Source organism: Lasiodiplodia theobromae (genome assembly GCF_012971845.1).
Source record: "Lasiodiplodia theobromae strain AM2As chromosome Unknown scaffold_49, whole genome shotgun sequence".
NCBI classification, from domain to species: Eukaryota; Fungi; Ascomycota; class Dothideomycetes; order Botryosphaeriales; family Botryosphaeriaceae; genus Lasiodiplodia; species Lasiodiplodia theobromae.
The window spans coordinates 222175-249972 of NW_023336529.1; the positions used below are offsets into that span (position 1 = coordinate 222175).

At 49.9% G+C, this 27798-nt stretch overlaps 6 protein-coding genes across 6 annotated transcripts; 2 read left to right on the forward strand and 4 right to left on the reverse strand.

The window, feature by feature from the left end:
- Positions 1-535: 535 nt before the first annotated feature.
- On the forward strand, positions 536-1303 carry LTHEOB_11498 (alcohol dehydrogenase; the record flags this gene model as incomplete). Its single annotated transcript, XM_035508260.1, has 2 exons — positions 536-564; positions 679-1303. 2 exons carry the CDS (start codon positions 536-538, stop codon positions 1301-1303), a joined length of 654 nt encoding a protein of 217 aa, XP_035366427.1.
- A 3820-nt stretch (positions 1304-5123) lies between these two features.
- LTHEOB_11499 (Pyoverdine dityrosine biosynthesis) lies at positions 5124-6181 on the reverse strand (the record flags this gene model as incomplete). Its single annotated transcript, XM_035508261.1, has 3 exons — positions 5124-5180; positions 5384-5775; positions 5839-6181. The coding sequence occupies 3 exons, from the start codon at positions 6179-6181 to the stop codon at positions 5124-5126; spliced, it is 792 nt and encodes a 263-aa protein (XP_035366428.1).
- Positions 6182-6744: 563 nt separating this feature from the next.
- LTHEOB_11500 (Pyoverdine biosynthesis) lies at positions 6745-7369 on the reverse strand (the record flags this gene model as incomplete). The annotated part of the gene is made up of 2 exons (XM_035508264.1): positions 6745-7139; positions 7189-7369. The coding sequence occupies 2 exons, from the start codon at positions 7367-7369 to the stop codon at positions 6745-6747; spliced, it is 576 nt and encodes a 191-aa protein (XP_035366429.1).
- Positions 7370-9823: 2454 nt separating this feature from the next.
- On the reverse strand, positions 9824-10990 carry LTHEOB_11501 (Methylitaconate delta2-delta3-isomerase; the record flags this gene model as incomplete). Its single annotated transcript, XM_035508265.1, has 2 exons — positions 9824-10654; positions 10712-10990. The coding sequence occupies 2 exons, from the start codon at positions 10988-10990 to the stop codon at positions 9824-9826; spliced, it is 1110 nt and encodes a 369-aa protein (XP_035366430.1).
- Positions 10991-11963: 973 nt separating this feature from the next.
- Positions 11964-12362, reverse strand: LTHEOB_11502 (uncharacterized protein; the record flags this gene model as incomplete). Its single annotated transcript, XM_035508266.1, has 1 exon — positions 11964-12362. The coding sequence occupies one exon, from the start codon at positions 12360-12362 to the stop codon at positions 11964-11966; it is 399 nt and encodes a 132-aa protein (XP_035366431.1).
- A 13302-nt stretch (positions 12363-25664) lies between these two features.
- Positions 25665-27077, forward strand: LTHEOB_11503 (uncharacterized protein; the record flags this gene model as incomplete). Its single annotated transcript, XM_035508267.1, has 2 exons — positions 25665-25747; positions 25808-27077. The coding sequence occupies 2 exons, from the start codon at positions 25665-25667 to the stop codon at positions 27075-27077; spliced, it is 1353 nt and encodes a 450-aa protein (XP_035366432.1).
- Positions 27078-27798: the final 721 nt, after the last annotated feature.

Genomic DNA, 27798 nt, shown 5'->3' on the forward strand with positions numbered 1-27798 from the left:
TTAGTGGAGTCTTCAGTGTGCTCCCTGGCTCTGACACGTGTTTCGATTGTATGCTTTGGGCTTGCAGCTCTGAAGAGGACACAGTCGGGATGGATCGAGGCTGTGTAGGTGGGAGCACTAACCGAGGTATTGGCTGAAGCTGCAGCAGCGTGTTTAACTGCTGTTACAGCCATTCACCTATCACATGCTGACAAAAAGGTACAACGCAGGGGCTTACTCACACCTAGGATTAAGCGCCCAATCATTACTCGTAAGCCTAGCTACTCGTAAGCCTGAGAGACACAGACCTTTGCAACAATGCTATTATTTGCCAACCCAGCCGTTACCTTCAGCGGGGTGTAGTCGCCCCGCAGTTCGGACAGAAATGTGCTCTCACAGTGTGACAATGAAGCTGCGCGAAGACGTTGCTTGGTTGGGTGGCTGTCGTCCACACGAGCTTGGAGGCTGATCAAACTGCCACAGCCTCGTGCGAACAGATAAGCATCTTTGTTTTCCTTGGATGCCTCCGTGGTGCCACGTCCAGGAGACAGTGTAAATGCAGCAGCGTTCGCCGTTTCCTCCAAGGTATTTTGACTGGTGGAAAACGTAGAGCTTTGCTTTCAATTCACCACTGATGGCGTTGCGTTATATAGGACACATGTCTTGGGTGACGACCAATGCTAACTTGATTCCAGGCAGAGTCTCTCGACTAATCCCTCGCAAATTCCGTCCGAAACGAGTGAAAGAAATCGCGGGCCCGGTCGGCCTGCTCGCTGCATATTCTGCCATCTTGCGGGGCGCTTCTAAGGTGTACTCAGTCGACCGCGTACCTATACGCCTCGAACGCGCTACTTCGATAGGCGCTATCCCGATCAACTTCTACGAAGCCGACCCGGTCGAGCAGATTCTCGCATACGAGCTACAGGGCGTTATTCGATCCGTCGACTGCGTGGGCTACGAGGCGGTCAACGCCCAGGGGAACATCGAGCAGGACATTGTGGTGCGGAACATGATCGCGGTGACGGCTCCGCAGGGTGTCATGGGGCAGGTCGGGCTCTGGTTCGAGACGAACGGCACTGAAGCTCAGCCCATGAACAATAGCATCAGCCTCCCTCTCTCCGACTTCTTCATGAAGAACCTGGGCTTCCGGGCCGGTGTTGTCGATCCGAAGCCATTAGCCAGACAGCTTGTGGACCTCATCTCCAGCAGCCGGGCGAGCCCTCACTTTATCACCACGTCCGAAATCTCTATTGAGGAGGCGCCTGAATACTACGCTAGGTTTGACCAGCAAGAGGAAATCAAAGTTTGGATCCGCTCCCCTTAGCAACACCAAGTCAAGGACACGGATCGCCGAAAGGTGCGCTCGTGACAACGATCCAACAAATAGCTTCGAGCAGAGCGCAGAGGAGCCTTGTCAATACATCCTTTTGCGCGCTGAATAATTCGACGAATATTAAACAATTATTGACCGCACTCTTATCTCTTCAAGAGTTTCCTGAATCAGAACGGTAAAGCCTTTTGCATCCATCGTGGTAAGCGTTGGCCGCTGAAGCCGTATTTTTGGCAGCGCCATGCTCATCACCGCGAACGCGTACTTGAATCGTGACTGCCCTGGAGCTGAGTCAACCACGATGGCCCGCACCGGCAACGGCTTACCCGTCACCAGTCAGTACTGCTCTGCCAGAAGCGCGAGATGCTCGCATCTTTCATTCGATAGAGCGTGCACCAAGACTCTATTGCCGCTCTCTGGCGCATGCTAGCAATTGGCTCCAACAACCGTAGCACGGTCCCTTTGCCTCGCGCCTGGTTGTTTGAGAATAGGACGTTGGTTGCGGCTGCAAGCAGCAGGATCGGCTTCGCCGGGTTCATGGTGCGGTGGTAGACAGGATTGCTTAAAATTGAAATGAGCTGACCTCAGGACGTGTATTTTCCATTTGAAAGGGGAGACTGTATTTCGCATTGAATGTGTTACGATGAGAGGATTATCTATGGTTTTCGCCCCCAACCTAATCACGTGGTCGTTCGTGATAGGCTCGACTTAAAAGCAGGTAATAGTTGTGCTTATCCGACGTCATTACGCATGCCAGGCTTACCCCCCGGCATTATATAGCAGTCACCTCGTCGTGGTTTACATATTTCCTTTGGTCCGCAACTCGACCCTATTTTCCAAGCTGCACAGTCTATTGCATCACAAGAACTGCTTCCATGGATCACATACCATACACGGGCAGCACCAGAATCGGCGTTCAGTACCTTGAAGGTGACGACTTCGATGGCGGCGATTTTTTCGGATATCCAAACCGGTGGAATTCTCGCTTCAGCCCACGCATGGAGCCGGGATCGACAGTTACCCTGATTTTGCCAGGCCGGCATAACTTTCTCTCACCCGATCCGGTTACCCTCGCCCGTTGCCTACAACAGTGGCTCTTCGTTGGGCTATATACGACGGTCCTAAAAATCGCTGGGATCGAGTTTGTGGTTGAGGATTTCATAGATCGCACTGGGCGTCCAGCCGACGATCCCCGACTGTGCACGAAGGCGCTGCCCAAGTACTTCCAGGGTTTCAGGCGCGCAGTCGTTGATGAGCTCACTACTGCGGAGCAAGACTCCCTCGAGAATCAACTGTCCTCAATCTTTGATCACGTCACAGAGAGCTTCTCACTGCACTGCCACCACCTTTACAGTCAACCTAGAGATGATCCGCAAATTGCCGACGATATACGATATGTCGCATTTCCGGTCACATTGTCTATCGAGCACTGTTTCTCTGCACTCCTAACGGTCTGTCGCGATATCTTCCGACGTCTGCCGGGCCGTGAGCCTCCTAAGTTTGGAGCCATGCGCTGTGATACGACCGATATCGACAACGAGTTCAACAAATCCATGATTGAAGTCGGGTGGTGTCCGTCAGTTGTTAGCAAGATGGTGACTTGGAGCAACCACGGCGATCTTCGCTACGCTGTCTACACTCACTGGCGAGAAATCATACTCAGAGACGATCGAGAGGCTCGGATTGAACGCTTCATGCAGCTTTTTGGAATGACGTCAAAGCCCACCAACCACTCTCTCTGTACCGAGAAAGTATGCAACTTGTTACAAGTTGACCAGAACAGCTATGAAATTCGACATCTTGACTGCGAGTGTTACTGTTCGAATGTATACCCGTCGCCTGGAGCCGTCGAGTTGATATTGCAAAGCGGCAGAATTCCAGTTTGTCGTTTGGTTCCGAGAGATGCTGAGCACGGTCTAGAGGCCTGGGACTTGGAGGTCAAACAGGCCTCACCTGATCGCCGTTATACTGCAATTTCACACGTAAGTGCTGATTATAGTTTATGTCCTGAAACGCAATTATACTGCGCTTTCTAAGTTTTTTTACTTATGGGTATACAGGTTTGGTCACAAGGATTGGGCAATCCTAATGAAAACACGCTCCCCGAGTGCCAACTCAAGAGAATCCAACAACTCGTCAACATGGCCAGCAAACACGTTGTGACAGATTCATGGGATGAAAGCAATCCTCCCATAACTACAAAAGGTTCTCAAGACAACCGGTGGTTTTGGATGGATACGCTTTGCGTGCCTGTGCAGCCAGACGCGAAAGAACTGCGGAAGCATGCAATCAGGCGTATGCGTCAAACCTACCAGGACGCACAGCTTTCCCTGGTCATTGACACGACGCTTATGAGAACTCCTATCGCGGAGGTGTGCCTCAATCCAATGGACCCCGGTGCCTTTTTGGTGTTTGCGCAAATACTATCATCTCCTTGGAGCGGCCGGCTCTGGACGTTACAAGAAAGTCTGTTGGCGAAACGGGTTTACATCATCTTCGGAGGCGATGGATCGTATCTGAGTATGCTCGATCTGGACGATGTCTTTCGTCTTCTTCAATGCACGGCGGCCAAACAAGTATCCGAGAGAGGAAGCATGGTTAGCAACCAGGCCTGCTACTTCATGGAAACCTTGCGGAGGCCGGATGAAACTGCCACGATGAAACTTGAATCAATCTTCGGAGCACTAGCCCATCGGTCAACAAGCCGCAGATCCGATGAGACACTGTGCATTGCAAGCTTGCTGGATCTGGACCCTGGGCCCATGCTTGAGGTTGGCGGTGTCGGCAGCGGGATGAGCGAAGATACTCTTGCCGACGCCCGCATGGTACAGCTTCTGCGTTGCATGCGCGAGATTCCGTCAAACATTCTATTCTCGCCTACACCGCGGCTATCAATTTCTAACTTCACATGGGCTCCGCGGTCATTCCTGGGGTCTTGCTTTTCTACGCACCGGATGGCGCAGGGAGTGCTGACACCCGCTGGACTAGAGCTGACGCTGGACGGCATCATTATCCCTGACGAGCAAGAGATGGTACTCACCGATGAAACAACGCTGAGCGCTGGAGATCGATTGGTGCAAGCGGCTGCGCCCATCAACGGTCTTTTGATTGTCAAAGAGGTCGGAAGTTTGGGTGCATTAGAGTCTGTGCAACCTTCCCTGCGCCGCAGTGGCGGGAATGCTCTGATACTTGGAGTCGAGGACCGTGCTGATATGTCCTCGGCCGCTGCTTTTGTCACTTTGTCGGTCGACGCTCCTTCCGAGCCGCGGCTCTGTGTTGACTTCGGGAGAGTCTCACGAGTGGTAGATGAACGCTGGTCGGAGAGGAGGGCAGCAGGAACATTTGACTTCGTTCGCTTCATGGAACAGAGTAGTGGTCCTATACCAGTTGGTTTTTTGATTAAGGGAATACAGTGGTGTATTCGGTAAGGCGTGTGGAGTTGTATATCGTTCTGCTCATACTCATTCAGAAGTTTAATTAATGTCCGAGTATATTCCACAGACTCAAAGCTGCCTAGGACTAAAGCGCTGCACGCATGTGAATGTATTAAGCTAAAAAAAAAGGTGCTCATTCAAAGGCTTGAAAGAATTAATAAATTACTCATGCTGTGCTGACTTGAACCCCAATGTCCGTACCTTTCGAAACCGGATAATGAGCTCTGCCAGTTTCCCTTTGTCACTCTCGGTCAGTTGAGGAGTGGCTGTGGGGTTTCCTGCCAGCACAAGCCCCTCATACTCATATCCGATATCAACGTCAGCGTCAAGTTTGAAAAGGTCACTCTTCTCGCGAAAGAAATACGGCACCCCGTCCTGTACTACCAAGTCGTACACCTCTCGAAAGTCTTTAGAGAAACCTGTGAGAACTCTTCCATCTGCCAAAACAGCAACGCTGGAATGCCATGGAGTGCCTCTTGATTTTCCGTCCTGTGGAAGCAGTGGAATAGACACCTTACTCTTCCCTGTCGACGGATGAATAGACAGTCGTATTGCCTGTTCATACTTCCTGCTGATCAAGGCTTCATATGCCTAAGTAATTTAAGTATACGTTCGGTGAAAACAGGGGCTTGCAACGTACGATTAATCGTCGGATCATATCCTTGGCTACGTCTTGAGCAGCCGCAGTGTATGCGTCCGTGTGCTCCACATTCTTCCCACCAAACTGGACGCCCCATTTCAGATCTTCCTCTGCCAACCGGACATATCCCTGGTACGTAAGGCGTGTGTCTTCGTTCTTCAATACTTCCTGGTCAACGTCAAAGTTAACATCAAGGAAATCTGCTTCCAAGCGGGCGCGCCACGAGGGAACAGAGGAAAGGTAGTCGTCGGTGGAGAGTTCATCGCTGTTTCCATCTTGGAGCAAATCCGGCAACCGCAGAAAGTGGATACTCCCGAAGCCCTTTTTGTCCGCCAGAGCTCGAAGTTGCAGCCCATATGCGTAGTATTCCGCATCCGGAATTCCAAGGAGATCTTTTAAATGTACGTTTCTTAGCAGAGAGTGACATTTAAGGGCGTCTCTTGGTGCAGGCTTACCATTGTACACGGGGCCATCCGCAATCAGATGCAGTAATGCGCCGTGTACGTAAACCTTCCGAATTTCTTCACAGACATGGTTGAGGCGCGCCAGGCCGAGTTCCTCGCCGAGATCTGGGTGTCGGCCGATGACCTTGTCCAGGTTCCTATTCTTCCAGGGAAATGCCGGGAGGACTAAGATGATTGGCTTTGCCTGGGAAATGAAGGAGCGAAGTTTCTCTCGTGTAGAGCTACCAAAAACTGCTGGCTCACGAGATGGATCATCAGTTACATGGTGAGAAAAGCGCCGCAGGATGTCAATGACGTCTGGAACAATGTCCCGAGCAGGCTCTTCAAATGTCATTGTGGGTGGTGATAGAAAGTTGGAGCAGAGGGAATCTCAGCGTATTCACAAATTGATTTCTGTTGACGATTATATATATCTACCGGCATGCTCTGCATCAAAATCCTTCCAGCTCCACCCGGTTGTGCAGCAGTGTCAGAGCCACTAGCCGTTTCCGGTCCTCGTCGCCGAGCTCACACTTGGCATTTTTCGCACCATCGGAGTTCCGGATTACGAGGACCCCACCATAATGATGGTCCATCTCGACATTCGCATCCCAGTCAAACAGTGGCGTCCTCTCCCTGAAACAATAGGGCCGTCCGTGTTTAAACACCAAATCATGCGAGTCTCGCAAGTCCGACACGTGAGCAGTCTTGAATGCACCACACGTAGAAATGGCAATCGCACAGTTCCATGGAGACATTGAAAACCCCTTCGTTTGCGGAATCAAAGGGACGGAGAGCTTGGTTGCGCCAGAAGAAGGGTGTATCGAGAGGCGGACGTAATCAGGATAAACTCTACGAATTAATTTTGCGTATGCCTGAATATGAATTAGCGATTCCTTGGTTTCAATAAATATCAATTCAACTCACAACACCCCCGGCAATCATTTCCTTTCCAATGACCTTTACGAGTGCTTTGAACTTCTTGCGGCTTGGAAGAGAGGCCACGACAGGACTGTAAGCCAAGTCTTTGGTCAAAAACTTGGAGTAACCCAGGTAGGTGCGCATGTAATCCTCATCAGTCTTCAGAAACGCGTCGGCATCGAAACTTGGGTCGCCGTAGGTCGAGGCGAGCTGTCTTCGAGCGGGTTCACAGAGCTCCAAGTACTTTTCCTTCGATATCTCCGGCTCGGTGTAGAGTCCGAGCAGATTCATCAATCGAGAGAACTTGATGCATGAATACCCACGCTCTCTTGCAAGTGCTCGAATTGCGGATCCGTAGTTCCAGGCATCTTCGTCAGGTATACCGAGAATATCTGCAATGTTGAGTGTTGCTCTGCCAGAATGATCGGATCAGATGCATACCATTGTAACAAAGGCCATCGGTGGCGATGACAATGAATGCTCCAGGAGCATGGACTTGTTGTACACTTCGACAGAGGTCGTTGATTCTTGCCAAAGCCAGCTCTTCCCCAAGATCTGGCTCCGTCCCGAGGACCTTGTCCACTCTGTTGATGCTTTTCCAGGGAAAGGAGGGCAGCACCATCGGAATTATCCTTCCTGCTGAGACATGTGTTTCGATGATGGGACCGAATGTCGCTCTCCCCAGCCAACCGTGATGCTCTGGCATCGAATGGCTTTTCTCATGCATTCCATAACTTTCGAGTACCTCAAGCACACGACGGGTGGTATCGGAGAGGGAAGGATGATAGCCGCTGTCGGATCGGCTTCTTTGAGTCCCGGAGAAGTCCATGGGATTGTGTTGGTATGAACTTCGACTGGTTCCTGATTCCATTCGTGTTTCTTTATATCTTTATCACGCCCACAGTGTAGAAAGCACCGGGGTCGCTCGAGCAAAGAACCAGTCCAAGAACATCTCCGAATCGTCGATTCATTCAAATTCCCGATACGTCCATAATGGAAGGTTATCCCGTGGCAATGACAGTAAAACGAGAATGTAATCGGAGAGCTCCGTAACGCGAACCCACGCATATGCTAGAGCAGCTGCGGTAAAGCAGCGTAAAACACCCTTCTCCACGGCGTTCGTCGGCATTCTTCCACCGAACCCGATGGCCCACTTAAAAGGTTGGCCACGACGTGTTCCTTCGACTATTTCCTCTCCCGACCTACCATGTCAATGCTTATATTAGCCGGTTCGCCGATGCGTTACGCCGGTATAGCAGGGGATCTTCGCGGGAGACCGGGAACAATAGACATTTTAAGAAGGTCGCCACAAAATGTACGCTAATCTACACAAGAAAATCCACAAGAAATGCTGAGACGGCGATGGTGTGATTTATGGCCCGTATTGTGGTTGCAGGGATGTTGAATAAGTTGTCGCTTACGAGAAACAAGTACGGCGCATGCCTACACATCAACCCAGGTCTAGCTGCTTTCCTCCAGTCTTTACACGTTGACCGCAGACCCGGTCGATTCCAGCTTTTGCGCAAATCTTTTATGTGCTCTTGAACATGGAAACAAAGGCCCCCATTCATGAAGCAGACGCGGAGAAAGCCTCGGCCGGAAGGCTACCGTCAGAAGGTGTTCCCGCCCAGACTTCTGATACCGTCCAGGTTCCAGATGGCGGACTGCAGGCATGGTCACAGGTGATCGCTGCGCATTTGGTCGTCCTGAACTGCTGGGGCTACATTTCCTCGTAAGATCAAGTGTCAATTGAAGTGATACAGCCAAGACGTACTAAGCCACCGGGTCTTGCAGGTTCGGCTTCTTCCAGCGTTACTACGTTGACGAGCTCGGAATCCACTCTGAGCAAACTTCCTGGATCGGCTCTTTCCAAATGTTCCTTGTTTTCTTGATCGGAGCCGTGTCTGGACGCGCCCTCGATGCCGGCTATTTCAAAGCCATCCTAGTTCTAGGGTGTTCTCTGCAGGTCCTCGGAGCCACGTTGACTTCATTCGCCACCCACTTTTGGCAGATATTCCTTGCACAAGGCCTGTGTAGCGGGCTAGGCCACGGAATTCTGTTCTCGCCAGTCATATCGCTACTCTCAACGTATTTCAGTCGGCGACGGGTGATGGCCGTCTCCTTAGCCGCCTGCGGAGCAGCTACGGGCGGGATGATCTTCCCAGCTATCGCCTATTCATGCTTACAGTCGATAGGCTTCCCGTGGACAGTCAGAGTCATGGCATTGGTCATGCTAATCAACAGCATCTATATCGTGCTAGTGACACGGACCAGGATTCCACCCCGAAAGCTGGGGCCGCTCATTGAGATTCGCGCTTTCAAGGAGCTTCCATTCACGCTCTTTACTGTTGGTTGTTTCATCGAGCTCTGGGGCCTATACTTTGCCTACTTCTTTGTCAGTCTCACCCGCATCCGTTCGTCATGACCACCATATTCACTGCAACAGATTAATACCTACTCACGGGAGTACTTCGACTATACACAGCGAGAGTCACTGGTTCTACTACTTGTAATGAACGGCATTGGGGTCATTGGACGTGTGGCGCCCGCGATCCTTGCCGATCGCTACTTCGGCCCTCTGCTTGTATTCATACCTCTTGTCGCCCTTTCTGGTGTCATGCTCCTGTGCTGGATCGGCGTCAGCTCACGAGCCGGGTTGATAATTTGGGCTGCGTTCTACGGTTTCTTTGCAAATGCTGTCCAAAGCCAATTTCCAGCTTCTGCTGGATTATTTGCCCTGCAAGACTTGAGTAAAGCGGGAAGCAGGGTTGGCCTCATCTTCACGGTCTCTAGTATTCCGTGCTTGACTGGTCCGCCTATTGCGGCTCGTCTAATAGCTATGGGGCATGGCAGTTATCTCTACGCACAGATCTTTGGAGGAGTTGTCATGCTTGTTGGTTCTTTTATTCTTGCAGTTTCAGCGTACTTGTTCAGAAGCACCAGTAGTAGTAAACCTAAATAGAGTCCAGCTAATGTAAGAGCATCCCAAAAAAAATAAAAAACACGAATTAATTCCTAAATTACTAGCTATCTTAGACTCGAAACGCCTTTAACATGCATGACTTCACGGATGCTCCTACGAATAAAAGAGAACATTTCCTTCAAACAGCCTCCGTGCCGTCCTAAGCACGACAGCCGACTTGATCTCGGTGCCTCGTGCGCCGGAAACATGTTCAACTTCGACGGCGAGGAGACCACGTGCGTGCCCAATCCGAACGGTTTTCTTCTCCACCTTGGGCATGTCATTGGAAATATGAGGGCCGGGTGATGGTGTCCTTTCAGGAGTGGGCAGTGCGGCGGCAGACATGACTCGGTTGGGAACAGTCCCGCTGGTAACTGCAGCAGCGCCTAGGCAGACTGCTCCAGTCAGTTGGAGACTTGGGTGCAGTTTGCCCATGCTGAATGCAGCAACGTGTAGGTCGGCCGTTGTGGACTCATCCCGGGAATTCCACAATGGTACTGCCGAGACGATGGCGACCTTCGGTGTACCTTGAGTCACTGCTGCAGCCTTTGTGTCGGCAGATAGACCCATCATTACTGCACCCACCCGTCGAATGTTCTCGATGACGCGCAGAAATTCCACAGAATGCGGATCCTGTGACATGAATTTCTGGGGCAGTGTTGAAGCGTCGATGAAAATAAATGGGTTGGCGGCGTCCACCAGACTTGCCATCACGGACAGGTCTTGACCTTCAAGGTGAATGACGTCGGTTGGGTTGCCGGTGGGGAGGAAAGATCCGGTCATGCTTCCAGAGGGCTTCAGAAAGGCGACACGCACCATGCTGCCTGTACCCTTGACACCGTCCATTTTGAAATCGCCATCCTCTTTGTATTGACCAAGTTCGTCAACGTCCACAGTGGTCACCAAAATACGGGAAGTATTTGTGTTGAGAATCCGGATATCGACCTGCTCAGATATCAATATTGTTAAAGCTTTAGATGAAATGAAGTTCAAAACACTTACCTTCTTTTTGCCTCGCTCTACTCTTACCATACCCTCGTCGAGAGCAAACGGTCCAACCCCGGCTGCCATGTTCCCGCAGTTTCCGCTAAAGTCGACAGTTGTTTTTCCAACCCCCACCTGTCCAAAAGTATACTCGACGTCGATTCCTGGCACAGTCGATTTTGCAACCACAGCCACCTTCGATGTTGTGGACGTGGCGCCTCCTATGCCATCGATCTGCCTTGGGTCACCGGCTGCTGAGCCCATTGCCGCAAGTAACGGCACGGTCCAATCTTCCATGCGGGGTGGTAGATATTCGTGTCGGACGAAAAGACCTTTCGACGTTCCTGCCCTCATCAGAACGGCCGGAAGCCGCTGACGCCTTCGCTCTCTGTGCATCATCGCGGGTGCTATATCCATGCCTCGTTGCACCAAAGTTTGCATGGAGCGCTGATGGATTGTTGATAATAAGATTCGCTTCAGGAAAATTGGGATAGAACGAGTAATAACGCTGCGTGGCGGCCACGGTAGAATAGTATTCTGAGCAAGCATGTTTACAAGTTGAGAACGAATTTATTCAGCTGGCAGATTATATAGTATGTACAAGGGTCCATCTTCGCCAGAGTGTTTCTCTTTGTTGGCGAGTCTCCACAGCATAGTAGCATCCCGCGGGAAAGACGGGAGCACTTCCGCACCCAAGCTCTCCCGCGGGAAGCTACATTGTGGGGTAACTCGGCAAAGAAAATATTGCTACCCGTGGCAAGGCTGGCCCCATCAAAGAGACGGAAGGTGCTCGAGACACACATAGCATTGCAGGAGCCCAATAATGCATGAAACACTTCGCATAAACAGAAACCTTTCAAGAAGGCCAGCACGATTGCCCAGGTGGCAGCCATCCTTTATTCTGACATGCTATTGTCTCGTGTCCGATCTATATCTGCTGCCTTTCTATTCCGGGAAAAAGAAGTTATTAAGCGCGGAGCGTTTACTAGCAGAGAAGAGCCTAAGGAGTAGAACTCCACCACATCCCTACAATCCCTACCCCCCGCCCTCCTAAACTACCTACTTTCTCTCCTATTTTGACACACATGCAAATGTATTACTAGAGATTCACTTTGAATAGTCTGTAGCCTGCATATCGCTTAGGGCGATGGGTCAGGGTAAATAAATGCAACTCAACTCAACTCAACTCAACAGCATACTCTACACTCGGTAGATTAGAAACTTTGTATGTACATTGATCATCTCCTATCAACAAAAACAACAGCACTACCTAAGGAAACCCATCCTCAATTTGGCAATTGATGCACGAGGCGCTGCAGTCAATTGTCTGCTCCCCCTTGGTGCACGCGTGCAGAGCCTGCGTCATGTCGTAATCGGTGCAGCCGATCGACGTAAAGAAGGTCATGTGGCCTCGGTTGTTTCCGTCGCGAGAGCACTCCCACGAGGTGACGACGCCGCACCTGCCCCGGATGTTGTCGAGACAGCCGCCGCCGCACTGTTTGTTGTAGTACGAGTCGTTGTCGAGGTAGATGGACCACTTAATGTCCGAGGCGCTTAACAAGCTCTTGCATTTGTTTTCGCGGCGGACAAGATGGTTGGGGCTGGACATCGGGCCGGCCATGGCGCCAAGGGTGCCGATGGCGAGGATGAGGAGTGCTGAAGCGTGCATGGCTGCGGATAACTAGAGTTGAAGTTGTGAGAATGGCTCGTGGCAAAAGCGGTGGGAATGCTCACGTTGCTGTAGCTGAGTGCTTAAATCTTTTGTTGGAGTTTAGTGGTGAGTTGATGAGTGGTTGCAAGGCACGAGGCTTTATATATACTTGATGAAAATAATTAAGTCAATTTACGTCGCATAGGTCGTGGCCCCCAAAGTGGGCCTCGATAAGTTGCGAGAGGATTGAGCATTGACCAAGGAACATACGACCACGCCAGCCGTTTAAGGTAATCCTAATCCCTTTTTGGTAAGTCTTCATCCGTGCATCCGGACGCTTACGCATACACCAACATCCTCTCCTGTACTATGTAGTTGCCAGAGCTGTTTCCCACCAATGGCCTCAAACATCACCGACTGTTGGAGGAAAATGAGGGGCCCCAGTTGGTCCAGTCTCTGCGCTGCAGTGGGGCGCGTGGCTCAAAGCCGGTTTCAAAATTGACGCGGACCGTGATGGTTGCCCCTGATTCACGTCAGACGCTTGGTCTGATCGAACTGCTACCCATTGCCTCGCCTCGACTACGATTACTTCCTCGCTCACAACCGCTGTAAAATCGCGGAATATAAACGGCTTATCGTAGCTGTCGCATTCCAGGTGAATTCTAATGTAAGCGTTATAGTGCGGCTTCCCCTCGTCGCACTATAGTAAATATGTATTTTAGGTGCTGATATCGGTAAGGCACGTGGGGGCTTACTTTGGCTTGGCGTCGACGGAAAGTCAGACATCCGCTTCTTGTACGAGTCGTTCTCATGCGCTGAGATCTCGAAGGATTTAAACGGTCTATAGGATTGTTTGATGGTATAGCCGGAGGATTGTTGTGCTGGGCTGGCTTTGGGTAAGATACGCTCAAGCCGTGAGGCAGGAACACCACTCGGCCCGAATTGCAAGAGTGCCGTTTATAGAGAGGGGGAAAGGGGTTAAGCAATTCGGCATTTTCTAGCACAAATCGTTGATACCACACGGTAACGTAGCACACAATCGGAAAATGGGGGGGGACATGAGTAGCACACGCAAGTCGCCGAGGTCCAACCCCCAACGCTTACACATCATGTACAGCATGCAATTTTCACTGTATAGATACTTTCGTATTGTTGCGGCTTTACTTTACCGTCAACGAATCGGTATTTTCGGAGCTATCGGCTCACCGCGTCTTTACCGAGTGCCTTGGAATTCGAAGGAGAAATTCCTGCCGTCTTAGGTAGCAAAGGGGATCCACAAGTACCTACGCTTTCAAGTATGATTGACGGACGGCAAACCGGTAATATCTCGCAAAGGTCTTAAAGGAAGCAGTGGTGGGTGGGGCGGCAGAACGCGTATTCATAGGGAGATCAGTGCCTCGGTATTATTAGAAAAACTCTTCATCATGAAGCAGAGCAAAGGGATGGCCGTCTACGTAGCAGTAATTTGGGGTCTGGATAGGCGGTATCCTATTGCGGATTGTGGAGGTACCCGTTTTGGTGCGTGGGAAAAACGTTGCCCTAAGGCACCTCGGTGTTAGCGCGGTCATTTCGTCCACAGTGTGATCCGTGAGCCGACCTTGGCGAGCACAGGAAGCAAAGCGAGGTTCTAATAGGCTGTGAGCAGGTGCAAAGAGTTGGACAAGCATCCAGTTACTCAACAAGGGCTTCTACAGCGTTGGAGAATTTCTCCACATGCAGTTCGGGTAGATACTTACACGGTAGAGATCTAAGCGAGTAAATGAGGCTTAGCAGTAAGGTTCTCGGGCTTTCAGTCGTAGATCAACAGGCCCACTTGTAATTGGCCCCCATACCCCGAATCCTTCAACGGCCCAAGCTTTATAGCCCCCGCGGTCCGAGTTTACTAACAGCCTAAGCTTCAAAGAGACTCCACTTGTAGAAAATAGAAGAATACTTTATATCGTAGATTTAGTCTTTTGTAGTAGTAGATATCTTATATAAATAAAAGTCTACTATGTTTTCTAAAGTATAGGCCTTTATAAAATCGGTTTATAAATAGCCGTTCGGAATAAAGCCGTTCGCGATATCTATTTCTACTAATAATTTAAATTAAGAATCGCCGAGTAGTAGTAGAGAAAATACTAAAAGAGTTAAACTTTTTTAAATCTAATTTTATACTATATAAATAATATATATTTTAATAAAATTTATATAAAAAAATAGCGCTTCTTTAGCTTTATCTTTTTATATTGTTACGAAATCAGGATGCGGGTCAAGCGGCGCAGCAGAACTTATGGGCGGACCGGATCATCTCATACCGAAACCCCGGACGCACCTAACCCATTTGGGTGGCCAACAGCCTGACCCTACGAAGCAGATCTCCCTTGGCCACTGGCCACCCTACTGTCCACACCAACACCACAGTCTGGCCAACCAGCGGCCAATCATAGTATATAGAACACACTTACTTATAGTAGATAGGACCTTCGTGGTCAATTCTAATCATTGCCTTACACCCCTCTTGTTACCTTTCCTGCCTAACTACGGCTGCTATCCTCTACGCCTAGTGTTTAGTAACATCCTAGATAGCGGTAGTGAACCTTTAACGCTACGTACCTTCCCGACGCTTCTGCCTTAAAACCCCTTCCGAAGTCCCAGCGTAACACTTTGACCACCACCCTATAGGTACTAAAGGTAAGTAAAAAACTCATCGAACTAACTATAACAACCTAGACCGAAATCCGCGCCTCGCTCCCCAACACGGAAGAGTAACTACACAACATTTACCTAGTAATTCCTAGAGAACCCGACACGGAAACCCGCATGCTTATATCAGAAGCCTACGCCGCCGGAATCGCTTTCTTAACCCGCGACGTCAGCAGGCCCCGTCTGCCCCCCGACGCTTCCGAAGACTGCTTCTTAGTCCTACTGAACTACTTTATTAGAGGATAGGCCTTCTCGGTTAATCGCACCACAAGATCGCGGGGGCAACCTCCCGCCGCGGAAGCTACTCCCATACTAACTACTCCAATATAGGTGTAGAACCTAAAGTTCAAGGTCAAAGAACCGGACACATTTGACGGAACCAGGGGGAAGTTAGACGAATTCCTACGATAACTATAAACCTACTTCCACCTGTTCGGAACGGCTTTTCAAGATGAATCTTAAAAAATCTTCTTTGCCGGGTTATACCTCCGTAGCAATGCTGCCCGTTGGTTCGAACCCTACCAAGAAGACTTTAGTAAACTAGACCAGCACGAGGAAACTACAGAGCTGTTCTATAACTTCGACAACTTTACCAAGGCACTCCAAGAAACCTTCGAAGACAAGGACCAATATTAAGATACAGCCCACCGAATCCAGACCCTCAAACAAACCGGCTCCGCCGCAACCTACACCACCTAGTTCCGACTCTATGCCTCCCGACTCTAATAGCCCGATAACGTCCTTAAAATATTATATTACGAGGGACTAAAGGACTATATTAAAGACGAGTTCGCCAGAACTAAGCTACCTAATTCATACTAGAAGGTGGTCCGCATCGCCATCTAACTCGACACTCGGCTATACGACCGTCGTAGGGAAGCGACCCGGTCGAACCGCCCCGCAGCCAACTCCAGCCAACCCAGGAACACAACGAGCCCCGGCGAACCTATAGACCTCGATAGCGTCAGACGCAACGGGCCACTATCCTAAGAAGAAAAAGACCGACGCCGTAAGGAAGACCTATACCTCCGCTACGGCAAGAAGGAACACTATACCCGCTAATGCAAGGGCGGCAATAAGACAACACGCTAAACCTCAGCCACACAAGTAACGGAAGTAGAGGACTCCCACGATAAGCAGCATTAGACCGATTGTACCAACGACGAATGCGAAAGCCACCGTGAACTAAAGAAGACCTATAGTATTACGGGATACCTGCAGAAGGACAGAAGTTGGGAACACGGCGCCAAGCGAATCCCCGCGCCGAGGATCGGTGACCACGCTTATTACTCAGCACCACCACTGACGGTCATGACGCCAAGACTACACCCTTATAAATATGACCGCCCGTCATGACCTACCTCCACACAACGGTCAGAAATTACGGTTATTAGGCAAATGTTTCCTTGTATATATAGCGCACTTATTTACAGTAGATAGGACCTTCGTGGTCAATTCCAATCATTGCCTTGCACCCCTCTTGTTACCTTCCCTGCCTGACTACGGCTGCTATCCTCTAAACACAGTGTCCAGTAACAACCTAGATAGCGGTAGTAAACCCTTGACGCTGCGAACCTCCCCGACGTTCTTGCTTTACCCCCCTTTCCGAGTCCTAGCGTAATATATAGATACTAGCCGGAGGCAAAAAACTAAAAAAGCCTCCAACCTAGGGGCGGGTAGAGGCGTAGCCCCCGGCGCCCCTTTAAGTAACCGCAATAACGACCGGTAACACTAAAGAAAAACTCTCTTATATACACACCACGGACGACGACGAACCCCTAGCGAAGTATACCGAACACCTTATTATTAACATGCTCGCTAATAGACGCCGAGCCCGCGTCCTAATCGACTTAGCTGACGGAGGCAATTACATCAATCCCCGCTTCGTGGAAAAACACAACATTAAGTTCCGAGAAAAGAAATACCCTTACGAACTCATTACCGTGGATGGTTTACCCAGCACATATGGAGGAGGGTTAATACTTATAGAAACCCAAGGACTCGTACTGGCTAGAGGAAAACACCGAGAAAGAATATGCTTAGACATTATAAAAACCCCCGGGTATAACATTATCCTGGGACGTCCCTAGCTCCGGAAATGAAAACTATATATCGACTAGAAATCCGGAGAAGTAAAGTTTAGGTCTAGAGAAAAGAACGAGGCGCGGTAGCTGTTTAGCATTACAGCGGCGTTAGTACAACCCCAAGTAACCCAGAGCGAGCTAATATAAATCAGCAAGATCTCCAAGAAAGCCCTCAGAAAAGAAGTTAAGAACGGCACCCCCACCGGAATCTTCTAGGTGCGCGCCACCCCCTAGAAAATTAAGATCGAGACTCAACAACCTCCAGAGGTCCGGCAAGCCTGTAGAATTACTTACCTCCCTAGGAAACGAACTACCAGTCCCCAGAAACCCCGAGACTCCCGAGGGCGTATAAAATACGACCTTCGGCAAATCAGCGCCACCAACATCGAGAACCCCCTAGATCAAGTACCCCTACGATACCGCGAGTTCGACCTCTTTAAGAAAAAAATAAGCGAAGACGCCCTGCCCGAATACTAACTATAGAATTACGAGATACCCCTAATACTAGGAACTACGTCTAAGTTCGGGCCCTTATACTCTATGTCTAAAAAAGAACTTTAGGTACTTAAGAAATACATCGAAACCTATCTAAGAAAAGGCTATATACGACCATCCTAATCCTCGGCGGCCTCCCCTGTCCTATTCGTACCAAAACCAGGCGGAAAATTGCGGCTGTGTATAGACTACCGAGCTCTAAACGACATAACTATTAAGAACCGATACCCCCTGCCCCGTATCGACGAACTACGCGACCGACTACGAAAAGCTAAATACTTCACCAAGCTAAATCTTAGAGACGGCTATTACCTAATTCGAATTAAAAAGGGGAAAGAATAGAAAACGGCGTGGCGGAGCCGATTCGGACTATTTAAGTACTTAGTTATACTCTTCGAACTTACCAACGCCCCTACCACCTTTTAAGCCATAATCAACGACACCCTCCGAGAATACCTAGACGTCTTCTATACGGCCTACCTCGACGACATCCTCATCTACTCTAAAACCCTAGAAGAATACTAGAAACACGTAGAGAAAGTGCTTAGAAAGCTATAGAAGAGAAAGCTACAAGTTAAGCCCGAAAAATGCGCGTTCTACGTCTAGAAAGTAGAGTTCCTAGAATTTATCATCCGACCCGGCGAAGTTATAATAGACTCTAAGAAAGTAGAATCCATCCTCAGTTAGCCCGTACCCAAGAACCTCCGAGAAGTATAATTCTTCTTAGGTTTCGCCAACTTCTATCGCCGATTTATTAAAGACTACGCCAAGCTAGCTAAACCCCTAACCCGCCTTACCCGAAAGGACATCCGCTTTAATTAGCAAAAAACACAATAGAAAGCCTTCGAACTACTCAAAAGGGCGTTCACGGAAGCACCAGTCCTCGCCCTCTTCGACCCGGACAAGCCCATCTACCTAGAAACAGACGTATTAGACTACGCCATCGGGGCCTATCTTAGCCAGCCGGACGACCAAGGACGGCTACACCCCGTAGCCTTCTACTCCAGAAAAATGTCTCCGGCAGAACTCAACTACGACATCTACAATAAGGAGCTCCTCGCTATTGTTATCGCCTTTAAAGAATGGAGACACTACCTCGAAGGGACGAATTTCGAAATAACGGTATACTCGGACCACCAAAACCTAGGCGCCTTCATAACCACCAAGATCCTTAATCGAAGACAGGTCAGATAGGCGGAACAACTCGCCTCCTTCAACTTTAAAATCGTCCACCGAAAAGAAACCGAGAACGGAAAAGCCGACGCCCTCAGCCGGCGATGCGACTACACCCTTAACCGACTAGAACTATCCCCGGCGCTTCTAAAATAAAATAAGGAAGAAAACATTAAACTTAACCGACCCCAATTAGAACTTACGATAATCCGCCTCCTGGCCCCAGTTACCCGAAGCTAAGCGAGGAACCTCCAATCCCAGAAAGAACCTTTCAGGCTCCGGAGGCCCCCAGGAACTACGAACCCCCAGGAACTAGTTCCTAGAAGCACAACACTCCCAGGACCCAGTTCCTCAGAGGCGCCGAGCGCCCAGAAGTCGGCCTCTCCTAGAAATACAAACCTAGAAAGACAACCCTACCAGAAAGAACCTCCGGAGGCAAACACCTTAGGAACACAACTAACCCGGGAAGAAAACCCTAGAAACCAAGTCCTAGAAAACCACAGCTCTTAGAAAGCCCCCTCCGAAAACCCAGGCATATAAGAAAGTAAGAACCCTCAAGAAAACAACCCCTCACTTTTAACATGGGAAGAGCACATTCGAGTAGCCTACGAAAACGACACCATAGCGCAACAACTATTAGAATAAATTCACGACTACCCGGAAGAAGACCCCGACCTTATGCTAAGCCCGAAAGGGACCATCCTCTTTAAAAGACTAGTCTACGTCCCTTAACGACTCCGACGACAACTTATTAAGAAAACCCACGCTACCCCAGCACACGGCTATAGAGGCACCAACCCCACAATAGAAAGAATTAAAAGAGTATTCTATATACCGCACCTTAGAAAGCGAGTGCGACAGCACCTCGCAGACTGCGAAGATTACGCCCGAAACAAAGTAGCACGACACGCCCCCTACGGAAAGCTACAGCCAATCACACCTCCCGACCGACCATAGAAATCCATCTCTTTGGACTTCATCACCAAGCTACCGAAATCTAAAGAGCCACTCACCAGAGTACGCTACGACGCAATCCTAGTCATCACCGATAGACTATCTAAATAGAGGTATTTCATCCCCTATAAGAAAGCCTTAGAAGTCCCCGAGCTAGTCTACATCTTCCTAAGGTACATCTTTATAAACTACGGAATACTAGAAATAATCATCTCCGACCGCGACACCCGCTTCCGCGCTCGATTCTAGCAAACCTTAATAAACAAATTAGAAACGACGCATAAGCTGTCCACCGCCTTCCACCCCCAAACAGACGGTCAGACGGAACGACTCAACTAAACCTTAGAGGAATACCTGCGAAGCTACGTAAACTACCAGCAAAACAACTAGGTAGAACTTCTGCCCCTAGTACAGTTCGCTTGCAACAGCACACTAGCAGAAACCACCTAAGAAACGCCGTTCTACGTTAACTTTAGATTCGAGCCCCGTGCCTACGGAGAACCGATTCCACAAGAAAACATCGCATAAAAAGAAATACTCCAGGCGGAACAGCTAAAAGGACTACACTAAAGCCTGGCCCGAGATATAGAATTTATCAACCACCGCATAGCCATATACTACAACCGCAGACGCTAGGAGCCGCCGCCCTTAGAGGAGGGAGATAAAGTCTAGCTTCTTACCAGAAACCTTAAAACCAAACGACTAAGCCCCAAATTAGATTACAAAAAAATCGGTCCCTTCGAAATTAAACAAAAACTTTCTTCTATTACCTACAAACTTAAATTGCCTAAAAACATACGCCGAAGCCCCGTCTTCTATATAGCACTCCTTAAACCAGCACTACAAAACGCCTAAATACTAGAATACCTCGAGGAAGAAATCCAGCCCGAAGACGCATAAGAATAGAACGTCGAAAAAATCCTAGACAGCAAATAGGACCCCGATGGTCAGCTTAAGTACCTCGTTAAATAAGAAAACTACGACGACTTAGAAAACACCTAGAAGCCCTTACCGAACCTTAACTGCCCAGAACTTCTCGAGGACTTTTACCGGTAAAACCCGGACCGTCCAGGCCTAGAGCATCCTCCCATAACGTAAAACCCGAAGGAGGAGTCAGAGACACCTAAAACCGATCAACAGGAGCCTGTTAAGGAATTACGCCATCAGCGGCTACCACGTCACCGCCAGACCCGCCAAGTAAGTGCGGCACAGCCCCCTCGTCCAAAGCCTCGGGAACGTCACGAGGAGAACGACCCTCTCGAGCAGCAGCCTCCCGTTCTACCTGCTCCTTCTGCTCCAACTGCCGCATCTTACGGGAGAACAGGTCCACATCACGCTGCTCCACGGACCGAAGTAATAAACGCAACCAACGCTCCTTCTACTAACGAACCCGTAACCGCTTCGCCACGCGACTAGCGTGCTGGGCTACCACTAACGCCGCCTAAGCCGCCGCGTTAGCGGCAGCTACAGCAGCATCAGCGGCCTCCTTATCCTAATCAATCTCTATAGCCACCTCTTCAAGCTAACGCTCCAACTTCTTACGAGCCCGATCCAAGCGCCGAACTAGTAATAAACCGTCAGCCATCACCAAAGAAAAAAGGGAGCCCCCACTTACACTCGGCATCAACCAAAGAAGCCATCGCCTCACACGATGCAAGACCTCCCCTAGCATATCTAGAACAAGCCGGATGGAAGAAAGCAGCGTGACAAACTAAATCTAAACGAACGTAGCGGGCACAGAAGGAAGCCGCGGGGACCCTACGACAACGGACCACGATACGCTGGGCCAAAGCAATACAACGCTGGGTGCGAGCCGAAACCATAATAAGGAATTAGTATTCCTAACACCAAACCTGGGAAGATGCACCTACTTATAAGGAAGCTTTCGGGCCGAAAGCTGCCTAGAGGGGGGATAGTGTTACGGAATCAGGATGCGGGTCAAGCGGCGCAGTAGAACTCATAGGCGGACCGGATTATCTCATACCGAAACCCCGGACGCACCTAACCCATTTGGGTAGCCAACAGCCTGACCCCACGAAGCAGATCTCCCTTAGCCACTGGCCACCCCACTGTCCACACCAACACCACAGTCTAGCCAACCAGCGGCCAATCATAGTATATAGAACACACTCACTTACAGTAGATAGAACCTTCGTGGTCAATTCTAATCATTGCCTTGCACCCCTCTTATTACCTTCCCTGCCTAACTACGGCTACTATCCTCTACGCCCAGTGTTTAGTGACATTCTAGATAGCGGTAGTAAACCTTTAACGCTACGTACCTTCCCGACGCTCCTGCCTTAAAACCCCTTCCGAAGTCCCAGCGTAACATATATAGATTTTATTAAAATTAATAGAGAGGATAATTAAAAATATATAGTATTTATAATTATCTTTTAAACGGCCGTCTATAAATTAATTTTATAATATTTAAGTACGACTAAATTAACTAAATTAATTATACTAGATTAGCGTTATTAGTTATATAGATAATAAGTTATATAAGATTCTAACTTTTTTACTACTATTAAGCGTATTATAATATTAATACGTTAGTACTACTATTTAATTAATCTTTTTTTACTATTATACTAGTAAGTAAACAAGATAAGACGAGATTAAAAGCGGTTTTAGCGAGCTTATAAAAAGCTAATTACTAGTAAAAGAGTAGTATAATAGTATAGCGGGCTAAATAGATAAATTCTCTTACTACGTAGCGCGGGCGGTAGGCGATAAGAGCGAATATTTAGATCGGCGGTAGAATCCGAGTAACCCGAGTTTATAGCGACCCGGGTGGCGGAGCCGGATTTTCGCGGGCACCCGGCACCCGGATAGTCGACGCATAGTAGTAGAGGCTTAAGATCCTAGCTAGCAGCTTAATAACGCGCCGGAACGAGGGCACGTCGCACACCGAGGCCGTTATTATACTTATTATTCTCGGTATCGGTTAGAATACCGTTCTGTCCAGCCTACTCCTCTCGTTATAGGTCGTAGTACCGCTCATACAGACCGGCATTACAGCGCGGAGTAGGCACAGCAAGGCAACGCACGGCGGACTTAATACCACGCTAGAAAGTACGAGCTTTCTTTAAGAAGCGAGTTCGTAAAGAGGTATATTATAGATATCGCGTAGTTAGCTTAGTCATTAGCAGAGAGTAAAGACTCGCCGCCAGGCGACCCTCCCTCTCGGGCAATACCAACAATCCACACGTGGTCCTGACATATTACAACAAGTGTAGACAAAAAGTTCATTTTTAAGTGGCTATTACACAGGAATAGAAAGAAAGCGAGTGAAATCTGTGTACTGTTACGACACGCCTCTACTTGTAGAGTTGCTGGGACGCGATTAACCACCAGGCTGCATGGCCGTGCGGCAACCGACTGAAACCCACACTGCCGGCACCGACATAACATAAGCCTTTTGTTCAGTGTCTTTCCCCTCCAATGAATGTAATAATATACGTCGTGGATGAGAAAGACGTATGTGTTTAGTACCACTAGGGCTTGTAGCAGCGGCACTGCTTGTTCTTTCTCGCATCGGGATCGCAGCAGATGCGCTCATTCGGTTTGCAGAGATCATTGTCCGGATCGCCTAATGCATCAAGTATTAGAATACAGTACTAAGCCGCAGTTTCTAAGTCTGGGAAGCGGCAGTGGGAAAGGAGTCTCGCGTCTTAGTTTCCTTGCTTATGTACTCACCAAGCGTACTTTGCAAGCTGGGCTGTGGCGAGCGGACGACTTCGGCACTCTCATCATCAAGGCAGAGACATTCACTGTTCTTCCTTGCATGAAGAGGGCAGCAGATAGACGTTCCTACAGGGCAATAATCGTCGTGGGGACCACCTAAACAACAGCACAAGGCAGCTGCGTTAGATATGACGTACCTTTCGCTGTTTGAACTAGTTTTTCAACTCACCCGGCTTGTGAGCCTCGTCACCTTCAGAGACCACGTCGCCACTGGGCTTCATATCGGAGAGCCTGCTGGGGCAGCCACCCTGACAGCAGTACTTCTTGTAACCTGTGACGCAGCAGGCACCATCCCCGCATGAGTCCGTGCGGCATTCTTCGTAATTCGATGGGCAGCTTCCGGCGCAAAAGGGGGACGTGCCGCTCCAGTAGCAGTGTCCAGTCGCGTGTGTTTCAGTCTTCGAGACTTCATCGACAGTTATGTGGAAGTCTGTAATGAAAGGTAAGTAGATAAAGCCACAATTTCCTCTCTTGATCGGAATATATCTAGAGAAAGTCTTTACCGATTGCAGTCGCCATTGAGGCTGTGACCAGGCCGAGGATGACAGCTCCGGGAAAGTACATCTTCGGTAGATTGCAAGAAGGATATGTTTTCAAGTTGATGTGCGAAGTGAAACTGAGGGCTGGATGCTGTTGTAGTCTGTTTTTGTCTTGGGATACTGTGCTTTTATAATTGAAATGGAATACCAACGCTTTGGTGGGAATTAACAGACCAGGTAACGATGACACTTGTTGAGCATGCCAATTGCACCTGTTTTCAGCGCTTTCTAGTATCTGGATACTAAAATGGAAACCTCCGATGTCTTCCATTGTCATGGTAGAAATTTCACCCAAGGAAAGACCAGTAAGAAGATTTTTTCAACTGAGGCGGCGATGCATACGGCTATATCGCGATCACATGCTGTAAAAGTATGTGCATCCTTCCTTCAATCACCGACATATATCATTCGTTGTACTACCTCCGCAATGCTCGGTTATTTATTGATCCTCATTGCGTCGGGAAATTTCCTAATTCAGTGCGTATTCAAGGGCAGGAGTAACGAGGGATGGCGCAGGGCACGGAAGAAGAAATGTCCCGACTCTACCCACATTCTTTTAACCGACCCGCGGGATAATAGCTGGTACCTAGATTCCAGTGTGGGCCGTGAAAGAAGGAGTAGCCGCACTTGGTGAAGGTGTTTGATTTGTCGGATTCGGTGGATCTAAAGCATTGTAAGTGGACGGAGAATCTTTTGCCAAGCAGTAGGCCACTTTTTTTCCTTCGCCGTCGGTACCGCCATCGCGCAACGCACCGCTATCTCGCAACACCGCGCCCTCCATAGCCTGCTTCTACTCGCCTGTACGTTTCGTTCAACTGCTTATCTTCTTTTTGCCTCTAGGCTTTTTTCTTTGCATTCCGTCCCTCCTTGAACGCCTGCGATCCGACGTCCTCTGCCTTCCGACAACCGCTGATTTCTACCGCTCCATCCACACCTGGTTCCGTGCCTACTCTTCTTGTCGCTTTACAAAACTTCAATAAGAGGCGGGTTTTGTTACCAGCTGGTGGACATGGTTTGAAATCCTGATGGAGTAGTGGAAACCGGCCTTGTCGTGTATGCTGCCTGGCCCCGGTTTGCCATCCTTGTGGATTCATAAGGACTTCTTCGGGAGGGGTAAGTTAGAATGCCGGCTTGTATACGATACGGCTGGGATTCTGGTATCCACGGTCTTATTGTACATGTTGCCTAGCCCCGGGCTTGCCATCCTTGTAGCTTCATAAGGCCTCCTTCAGGAGGGATAAGTCCAGGCCGCCGGCTCACGCGGTAAGGCTGGTTTCTAGTATCCTTCGGCTCGCAGAGTGCCGTCGGTTTAGAGTGCGTGTTCATTACTGCGGGTCAGGGCTGCCCGCGTTAACAAAAGCCCGGGTGGGTGGAAATACCGCTTTTAGCGGGGCTGCGCCGCCCTTTTGTAATACTTTTAACAACCGCCTGCAGCCTCTCTATCTAGTGTAAGCGCCGCCGCAAAGAGGGCCGCTAGCGGGGACGGGCCGGCACCGAGCCTAAGTATCCGCACCTACGTCTCGAACACCACAGAATTCCATACCGACTCCGACTCCGACTTCGGATCCGAGCCCCCCAACTACGTATTGCCTGGGTCGAAGGAGCAACGGCAACGTAAAAGCGATAGCAGCGATTTCAACAAGATGATCGTCTCCCTGCGGGGCATGGTCGCCATCGAGCTGGCGACGCAGCTACCAGACATGATCTGGAACCTACTATCCGGAATGTTGCCCGAAATGCTCCGCATCCACCTCTCGGACACGCTCTACGGACAGGACTCCTAAAGCGAAGACTCGTATCAGGACGAGCAAGACAATCGCCCCTCGTCGCCTCTCATCACCAACTACGTCCAGCCACTGGTCCTGGCTCACCTGCCCGGCCTCGTCAAGAAGTACATGAACGAGCAAGTCGACACAAACGACATCATTGGCATCGTAGAGAACAACGTCATCGAGGAATGCGACTATTGCCTAACATCGATCAGAGAGGCCAGAGACGAATGCCTCAAGGAGATCGCGGCAGCCGGGACGGACGCGTGCGACCGGCTGCGGGACGTATACTGCGACGGCGACGATATCCGCGGCTTGATGCCCGAGGAGAGTCTGGGCATGGGTGCGGAGCGGACTCCCCCGCTCGGGCCCGGGCTGCCCCAAGGATCCAGCAGCCCGGGTAGCTCGTTCAGATTCAGACGGCGTAGACTGGGAAGACGGCAGGTGGACGGAGTCGAGCCCGTGCTGGTGGAGCAAACGCAGCCAGACGGGAACCATGGCCAGCAGGATCCCGGCGCCCAGCTGGTGTGCGAGGCGATGACTACGAAGAACGACGATATGACCGATGAAGACGACACGATTAACGAAGAAGACGACACGGCTGATGAAGAAGACGATATGCATGATGGTGAGGACGGCATGACTGACGAAGAAGACGACGCCACGGCTGGACACGGTGACCTCGGTCCGACTACGCTCGGAGATTATGAGCCAGGACGGCAAGACGAGCGAAATCGGTTGCACGAGCTGGTTCAAAATGGCAGCATCAACGCCGCTGGCAGAACGGGACATGACACTGCTGCACCTGCACCACCGGTTTCGACATTATCCATGCACCCAGAGATGATTGACCAGGGAGACGGCGATATTGACGTGGATGATGAAGTAGAAACTGTATCGATGCACCTACAGACGACTAACCTAGGAGATGACGACATGTGTGATCAAACAGAAACTGGTTGCAGTCCGACCCAGGAGGATAGCGGCATGAGTGCTCGTGTGGAGGCTTATCGCAGACAACTTTACGTTTCGGCTTCGACAGTCGAGGCTAGCACTGCTCGGTTGAGAAGTCCCGAAGTCTGGCAACAAGAATCCTTTCTATCAAGGCTGGACGTGCAGACTGGCGGAAACGTCCGATCAGCCGCCTCTGCGCAAGCGAATGAGGGCAGCTGCAGCGGCACCCAGTTTCAGTATGCGCAAGTTGTCGATAGCCGTTTCTCCGTGCCTTCGGATCGGTCTTCTCAGGCCCAGCCGGACACGGAGTTGAGGAGAAGAGAGGATCCTTGACGCAGTAAACTCATGGGAACACGAAAAATCTTGTAGGTATGAGTGTAGGTTGCGCGACCTGAAGCTCTGCGGTGGTGGCCCGCCAGCGTCGGCCACAGCATTTCTAACTAATCACTTCCCCTATCAGTACGACTATTCTACTAACAACGGTCGTGAGGCTGCAGCTATGCATGGCGACAGGGCCGTTCCAAGCACCTGGTCAGCGGGCCAGAGGGCTGAGTCCGTCGACACGGTATTGCGAGAGGCAGCGAGGACGAGAGGTCTTAAGAAGAGCGCGGGGTATCCCCATCACCCCACCACTAGCCTATTTCCTTCCTTCTTTCGCTCTGTGATCCACATACTTTCTCGTCCGCTTCAGCCCCAAGCCCAAACCATACTTGGCTGCAGGCCAGTCAATCTACCGTTCCCATCACAGTCAGCACACGATGCCGCCAACAGCTCACCCGTTATCATGTCGATGCTGACTGTATCGAGACTGCTGTTCTAAGTGCTGCTAGTCCTTGTATCTGCGACAGCTAGTCGGAATTATTCTACATTAGAAATGTACATCTCATATTTCAAAGTCACGTGACTAATCCAACCAGCTCCTACGGCGCAGGAGCAGGCAACCGGCTGTTTGTACAGGCAAAATCCTTTTTTTTCTACACTTAGAATATTCCCAGTCTCATAACAGAGGCTTTAGTCGTAAACCTTGCTTCACGCTTCAGTAGCACCTGTCAAT